Source organism: Mytilus trossulus, chromosome 5, assembly GCF_036588685.1.
Source record: "Mytilus trossulus isolate FHL-02 chromosome 5, PNRI_Mtr1.1.1.hap1, whole genome shotgun sequence".
In the NCBI taxonomy this organism is placed as follows: Eukaryota; Metazoa; Mollusca; class Bivalvia; order Mytilida; family Mytilidae; genus Mytilus; species Mytilus trossulus.
In genome coordinates, this window is record NC_086377.1 from 3,915,270 (window position 1) to 3,924,251 (window position 8,982).

Here is an 8,982-nt window from a genome sequence, read left to right on the forward strand (position 1 = left end):
GATGCGTAAACTAAACAGACACAATAAATAAAATGGTTAAAATATGAGTGCATCAGTCATCATCGTAAATCAATTTTAAAAGGAACAATTTAACATCTACTATCTACCAACACATTCATTGATTTCTATGTCTGACGTCAGAAAATTATATCTTTGAATATTGTTTAACATAAATTAGTATTATATTTTTTTTTCATTAAATTGAAAGCATTCAAAATAGAAAGGTTATATACATATATATATATATTTAAATTATTTCGCTATCTTTATCTTGACATTGCATAGAGTTATATTCTCTGGCTGTTTATAACGTCTTTTATCTAAATCCCCGGGATGTTTGATACATGATAATCTAGTCCTACATTCATGATTGTTATACTTATAGAATAAGAAATGGAAGAATTCAAATAGCGAAAAATATTCAACGAGGGACTGAACAACACATTTATTCACAAATGCACGACCTGAATATTTTTCGATATTTGAATTCTTCAATTAGTTATTCTTTTTATTACATTGGCAATTGTCTTTTTGTAAAGAAATCAATGTAAAAAGTGTCAGGAACTATATATGTTTTCTATGCATTCACAATTTGTTCTGATCCGCCGTTATCGATGTGTTGACAACGCCTATTGTTGTATGACGTCATAGATTGAAATAACCACGTTTATTTCACATGTAAAACTTTTGGTTTTTATTTAACTAGGAAATCAATGTAATTCGTTGCAGAAAATATAATAATAGTTGTTATTAGCTTAGAACAAGCAGTAGGAAACTGTGGGTACTCTCCGATGTGTGGCATATATTAGTAATTGCTGTGCTATTAGGTCCTTTGTGAAAAGCATTGATCACACATATTTTTTGTATCAGCTAACAAAAGGAAAAGCTTTTGAAAAAACCCACCACAAAACAGATATCAGCTCTTTTTCAAGTAACTTATTTGTGACTTGCTACACGTGATCTGTGTTGATTGTTTGTGTTATGTGTCATTAAATGGTGATATCAAGTTATAAAATTAGTTAGTTTGCGATCAAAAATCACTTCCAGTAATACACTATAGACTCATATTGAATAAAAATAAACACGTGCATACCGGACTTGGTATAGTATTTATCCATAAATTTGAAAGAAAATAAAAATTCGATAAAATTAAAATTAGAATAAACTTATTTTTAAAAACGTAAAATGAAGAACGGATGTAACGCTCTGATATCGAATATTGTTTTGTTGAAAACTTTGTTCCAATGTGTAATTTGTGCTTTAGTCAGTTGCATTGTCAATTATGCATTTTTGTAATATGGGGTTTTTAAATCATATATGGTAAATCGATCACAATAATTGTCATATTAACAATCACGTTACTTTCTGTTAATAAGACAGAACTAAATAAACCTGGAATTACTAAATGCAAGGTGACTATTTGTACCAATATATCTACCAAAACATGAACATAAACTATTTAACAGTATTGATCAAAACATGGAAATCAGGTTCGAGTGATGTTCGGTTGTTCTGTTGTTCTTCAAATTAACACGTGGTTTATTGTATTTTGATGACCTTTACTTGACATGTCTTTTTTTTTTCTTTCAAAATGACACTTTTGAATTAAAATTAAATTTGTCCAACCGCAAAACATCATGATTAATGCAATACATCATACAGATCAAAGATTAAGTTGATGTAAAATGGAAAAAAACATGGATGCCGTACACGTATGTTTTTCATCATGGTATTAAGTAAGGGGTATATATACCGTTACTAGTAGACCAAGCTAGGTACACTTGGCCGTTGATTCACTTAGGTTTACATCAAGTCACTGAACGTTGCCATTAAAATGGGACTACCAACTCTTCTTCTTTTGTTTGTATTTGCTGTATTACCATTCATCCAATGTACTACACCTGAATACTATGAACAACAACCATGGGGAATGGGCAGTGACCAACTCGGTAGTGGCATTTATCCTGCAGCTGGACAAGGTCAAGGCCTTAATCCAATCTATGGATCAAGCTCAGGTTTGTAGCATATTTAGTTTAATTTGGCCAATTGACCCCCATTTTCCTTTTTATAAATCTGTTTTATGTATTATTATGAGCCATCTGTAAAAGTCTTATAAAATCCTTGTTATGTTTGAATAGATTTTGAGAAATTTTACTTGTCTATGATAAAGATGTGAAAAATCAAGAGATAAAATTTTCCCGCCAATATTTAAAAAAACTAATATTTTGAAAACAAGCACATTGACCTTTATATATTTTTTTTGCTTTTCTATTTTGGTTTCTATTCCCCTATCAATATAAACTAATTTTATGAAAAGCTTTTTATTTTCAAACTAAGTAGCAAACTTCCTTAAAGTTGATATCTGTACATGTATCTATATTATTCTGATTTTTCTTTTCGCCATTTCAAAGTAATATTTCAAAATCGACTCATACAGTTAGTAATAATCGATTCTAATGACGAACACGTTTTTTCAGGGGGGAAATGAATTGAAGGTAACATGTTGGTGTGTATGGATATCATTCTTTGTCACGCGTTTGAAGCCAATAATTCTCAGCCAATAGTTTACTTAATTCCTATTTACTGTCACATTTGCAGTTGACAGGAGTGAGCCGCCATTTTGAATTGCTACAATCAATGATATGTCGGCTGATGCGATCTCATAGTCAATAGATTTCGACATTTTCGCCCGATTCCGATAGTTTCATAATTTGATCATGTGAAAAATACAATTAGAACAATCTAAATAAGTTAGCCGAACAGAAACGTCAAAAAAACATGGCAAGACAAGAAAGAAAAGGACTATTCATAGAAAATTTAGGATAATCAGAACCTAATCATCCGAAAGTGAAAGCAGACCTTTATCCACACATAGTCCACTATGCAAACGATGATATGATCAATGCAAGCTTTACAAAGTTAACTGTTAGACTGTTTATAAAGCATTGGTTAACTCATTTTGTAGTATTTGAAATAATGTACTGCCTTATCTACATTGTTATATATTTCCTAACTTAATTTCTTTCCTGTACAGGAAGAATATGGTGTACTTGTCGTCGTCGATGTCGTTATAGTGAATGGAGTTTGAGAAGGTCTTGTATACTACCATTTTTACCAAGATACTGGAACACATGTTGTAAATATTTGAGAAATTATCAAACATCATCTTTGTACGGTGGTCTTGGAGGTTCAACTTATCCTCAAACATACCCTGGAAGTACGTACCCCGGAACTTACCCTGGATCTACATACCCACCAACTTACCCTGGATCTATGTATCCTCAAATGAGTTACCCCACATATCCTGGAATGGGAGCAGGTAGCATGCCACCAAAAGGAATGTAAGAACTGAAGGTGAGACATAAATGTAATAGTTTTGTTGGTCACAAGACACAAATCATACAAAAACTGTGTCTCTTTACAAATCAGGATCATGTAATTTAGTTTTTGTCGTTTATCAAATTCCCTGTTTACTTATTTTGAGAAATCACACCGTGTGTTTTCTCTTTTAAATTTAGAATGTTTTTCACTCTCTTTGTAAGAGACCGTACAATGTCACACAGTTTATATTTGTATTCACACATCAAGTCGACAACAAAAACACAAAGAGATGTATACATAAATTAGACAAACCTTAGTCGAGTAATATTTATCTTTTTTAAAGCAATTTCAATTGATTAAAGCATAATATATATGCATGTAAATTGTAATATGACCATGCATTTTGTATTCATAAATGTAAACCTGGTGTCATATCTATATATAATAACATACAGTATTGTCAAATTCTTAAATTGTTTATCTTTTTCTGATACATTCGTTTTGCTTGGTTGATGTGTATTGCTATGCCTAACAATCTGCATTACTTTTTCTTACTTATAGATGAAAAAAATTCAGAATCGTCAAATTTTGTTTTTTTCCATTGTGGCATCACATACCTTTCGGTAAGGTCATCTTATCGCATTGATTAAGTTAAAGATTTTCATTTTAATCCATTAGAAATAAACTTAAAAATAATTGATGTAAGCATACAATGGTATTATTTTCTATTGTAGCCAAGTAGACAGACACCTCACATAGAAAGAACAGACGTATAACGGATTTATTTTATATAATATGAAATAAATATTCTGCATTTGACATGATTTGTTTTTATCATTTTGTTGGAGATTTTTTTGATGACATTTTGTTTGTTATGTTACTTGCTGCTGTCAATTCTGACTTTTTCTTAGGTAGTAAACTATTATCCACACGTATAAAACAGTTAACAAAAGAGGGACGAAAGATACCAGAGGGACAGTCAAACTCATAAATCGAAAATAAACTGACAACGCCATGGCTAAAAATGAAAAAAAGACACAACATAGAAAACTAAAGAATAAGCAATCCCAACCCCACAAAAAACTAGGGGTAATCTTAGGTGCTTCGGAATGGTAAGCAGATCCTGCTCCACATGTTGCACCAGTTGTGTTGCTTATATGATAACAAATTCGGTAAATAATCTAATTCGGTAGGTAACATTCATGAAAGAGGAGGGGATTGTAGTTCCGACGTAAGGAAAATATCCGATATCATTTTTGAAACTTTGTTCACATGAGTCGATCATTTGCTTATCTGTTAAATGAACTAAACACAGATAAACTGATTTGGTTTTATAAGAAGCTTTTTTTTAATAAGATTGCCTACTATTTACCAAGAATTTAAAGGGGAAAATATTCTTCATGTTTAAAAAAAAAAGGAGAGAAGACATTTTCCTGAGGACATGGCCGCATATTTGACCATAATAACTTTGATTGATTTAGAAAGAGGTGTCACGGAACACTTGGAGGACAAAAACAAACAATTGTGTATAAAAATTAAAATAAAAAAAATACTGAACTCAGAGGAAAATAAAAATAGAAAGTCCATAATCACATGGCAAAATAAAATAAGCAACAAAAAAGATATATAGACACTCCCATTAGCAAAATTGAATGAAAAGGATACACAAATTATCATAGAACAATATCACAATGATATGATGTATAAAGAGACACGTTATTTGATATAAAGAAATATATAAAGGCATTTCGAAAAAATCATTTTAGCAAAACTAAAAAAACAAAATACAAAATCTATCATAGAACAATAACACAATGACATGATGTTCAATTAAGTACAGAGCCACGTCATGTGTATCAAAGAAACATATAAACAAGATACGGGCATAAAAAGCGAGGTTTGGCATTCCACAAAACCAGGTTCAACCCACCATTTTTTCCTTTAAAAATGTCCTATACCAAGTCAGGAATATGGCCATTGTTATATCATAGTTCGTTTATGTGTGTGTTACATTTTAACGTTTTGTCGTTTGTTTTCTCTAATTTTTTAGTGTAAATTCACATTGCGATAAGACGTGTCACGGTACCTGTCTATCCCAAATTCATGTATTTGGTTTTGATGTTATATTTGTTATTCCCGAAGGGTTTTGGCTGATGCTCGGTTCTATTCTGTGTGTGTTACATTTTAGTGTTATGTCGTTGTTTTCCTCTTATAATTAATGCGTTTCCCTCGGTTTTAGTTTGTTACCTCGATTTTGTTTTTTTGTCCATGGATACATGAGTTTTAAAAAGCGGTATGCTACTGCTTCCTTTATTAAGATAGAAAATCATATAAGCAAAAAATGAAAGACAAGACTACAAAAATTATCATAGAACAATAACGAATGAGGGGATGTATAAGTATAGAGCCACGTCATATGTGTAAAACAAAATACAAAGAGGCATATAGACAAATCACATTAGCCAAAATGAAAGACAAGAATACAAAAATTATCTTAGACCATTACACAATGACGAAATCTAAACGCATGCAAGTGGTGAGTAAATAAAATTGTTAAATGGAAACAGCTATCAACAGGATCCTGCAAATTAAAAGCTGACCATGCGGTACGGATTTTACTCATTATAGAAGACCTAACTGAGACTATTAGTTGACAATTTGTATGTGATTTGGTTTCTTATAGAGAGTTTTCACATTGGCAATCCAACCTCTTCTTGAAACGAACTTATGTTGATATTTATCAAACATTAATATTTCCTTGTTGATTGTTACTGGTTTCTTGTGTTTTATATAGATTATATCATTTTTTTACATAAATAAGGCCGTTAGATTTCTCGTTTGAATTGTTTTACATTGTCTTATCAGGGCCTTTTATAGCTGACTATGTGGTATGGGTTTGCTCATTGTTGGAGGCCGTTCGGTGACCTATAGATGTTAATGTTTGTGTCATTTTGGTCTTTTGTTGATAGTTGTCTCATTGGCAATCATACCATATCTTCCTTTATATATACACTGTTGGTTTTAACGTTATATGATGTTATACTTGTTATTATATGGGCCCTTTATAGGTTCGTAGTGGGCCTATCTTAGTGTTGAAGTCAGTAATTTGACATACACTAGTTTATCTTTTCTAAATTGTGATTTGGATGAAATGTTGTCTCATTGGCACTCATTGAAAATCTTCTGATATCTAGATAACGGATTTATTATAAAATAAAAGTATTAAAAAAGTATACATTTTAAATAAGGTGTTCTCATCTTTTCGTTGATGGATTTTAATAATGACATCGAGTGTATGTCTTTTATTTCTAGTATCTATAAGATATTGTCGAATAGCAACACTTTCTTTCTCATAAAACTTCAATTTCATAGTTATAGAGAAGATTCATAAATATCACTATAAGGTACAGTTATTATTTTAAAACATGTTCAAATGGGAAAATATGTTCGTTCATATTTGTCGATAATCTATTTATTTGAAGAGTGAAACACATCTATACCATTACAAATGTGAAATGAGCACATATTCATTGATATAAATATAATTGAATTTTTTTCCTAGAATTAATTACGATTCACAAAAAAACATTCAGGGTGAAAGTATTATAAATGAAAAGAAAACATTTCTCTAAAGACGTGGCAGCATATTTGTGCCTCCCAAAAAATCTTAGTTTTTTTTCTGTAATACGTATAAAAAAGGCCGTATTTCATATCCTCAGTAAAACAGGCGATTGCAAAGCATTGCATTGATAAGAAAAACCTTCTTGAATAAGCTAATCTGAAACAAAAACCACTGAAAATCGATAACGATCTTAGACTTCATATTTCTCTTAGTAGGATTATATGGTTATATTTTTGTAATTTTGTAAGCTATTGAATGATGACAAATAAAAAAATGAAACATTTTCAATGCTTGCATATTTTTGATTGTATATAACTTTTATTTATTATCGTTAAACAATACTAAAACCAAAAAGATGAGCAACATATAAAACGTGACTTCATCCATCGAACATCAAACATGTTTCTCTCCCCAAATATGTTTACCTACATTAACAGTAAGTTCATTCAGAAAAGACACACAAAGGGAGATAACTCAATAATAATTCATAGTTTACACAGTAAACACAACAACTTATACAATACACTTTTGATATGCGTTTAACAACTTTGTCATGTTTTCTCCCGTTAACTATGATTCAAGAAGACTTTTCCTTTCTTTGAAGCAATAAAATTGAGATTGGAAATGGGAAATGTATCAAAGAGACAACAACCCGACCACAGAAAAAACAACAGCGGAAGGTCACCCACATGTCTTCAATTTAACGAGAAATCCCGGCACCTGGAGGTGTCCTTCAGCTGGCCCCTAAACACATATATACTAGTTCAGTGGTAATGAATGCCATACTAATTTCCAAATTGTACACAAGCAACTCAAATTAATATAATAAATTAATAATATACTTTAATGAAAGTTGAACATCAGTAAATGATTGGAAGAGCAATATATATATATATACAAACAAAATAGATGCCAATGATATCACTTTGACCAGAAAAACTTTCAAAATCATCAGTCGAAACATCAAGTTTATATTTCTGTGTAATTAGGTTTTTTGTATCAGCTGACAAACGGAAAAGTCTTGGAAAAACCAACCAGAAAACAGCTATCATCTCTTTTTCAAGTAACTTATTTGTGACTTGCTACACGTGATCTGTGTTGATTGCTTGTGTCACGTGCCAGTAAATTGTGATATCAAGTTTCAAAATTTGTTAGTTTGCAGTCAACAATAACAGAAAGAAATATTAGCTGCCGGTAATACATTGTAGACTCATATTGAATAAAAATAAGCACATGCATACCAAACTAGGTAAAGTATGTATCCATGAATTTGAACGAAAATAAAATTTCGATAAAATTAAAATTAGACGACACTTGTTTAAAATGTAAAATGATGAACGGATGTAACGCGCTGATATCGCATCTCGTTTTGTTGAAAACTTTGTTATACTAATTCAAATGTTTGTATTGTGTTTCAGTCAGTTGCATTGTCAATTATGATTTTTTTTAATATGGGTTTTTTAAATCATATATGGTAAATCGATCACAATAATTGTCTTATTAATGATCACGTCACTTTCAGTTAATAAGACAGAACTAATTAACATGGAATTACTAAATGCAAGGTGACTATTTGTACCAATATATCTACCAAAACATGAACATAAACTATTTAACAGTATTGATCAAAACATGAAAATCAGGTTCGAGTGATGTTCGGTTGTTCTGTTGTTCTTCAAATTAACACGTGGTTTATTGTATTTTGATGACCTTTACTTGACATGTTTTTTTTTCTTCTTCAAAATGACACTTTTGAATTAAAATTAAATTTGTTCAACCGCAAAACATCATGATTAATGCAATACATCATACAGATCAAAGATTAAGTTGATGTAAAATAAAAAAAAAAACCATGGATGCCGTACACGTATGTTTTCCATCATGATATTAAGTAAGGGGTATATATACTGTTACTAGTAGACCAAGCTAGGTACACTTGGCCATTGTTTCACTTAGGTTTACATCAAGTCACTGGACGTCGCCATCAAAATGGGTCTACCAACTCTTCTTCTTTTGTTTGTATTTGCTGTCTTACCATT

General features: G+C 30.9%; 1 protein-coding gene across 1 annotated transcript; it reads left to right on the plus strand.

The window, feature by feature from the left end:
- Window positions 1-1,797: 1,797 nt before the first annotated feature.
- On the plus strand, window positions 1,798-4,132 carry LOC134719361 (uncharacterized). Its single transcript, XM_063582367.1, has 3 exons — window positions 1,798-2,015; window positions 3,035-3,354; window positions 4,056-4,132. The coding sequence occupies exons 1-2, from the start codon at window positions 1,835-1,837 to the stop codon at window positions 3,343-3,345; spliced, it is 492 nt and encodes a 163-aa protein (XP_063438437.1). The 5' UTR covers window positions 1,798-1,834; the 3' UTR covers window positions 3,346-3,354; window positions 4,056-4,132.
- The last annotated feature ends 4,850 nt before the right edge of the window (window positions 4,133-8,982 follow it).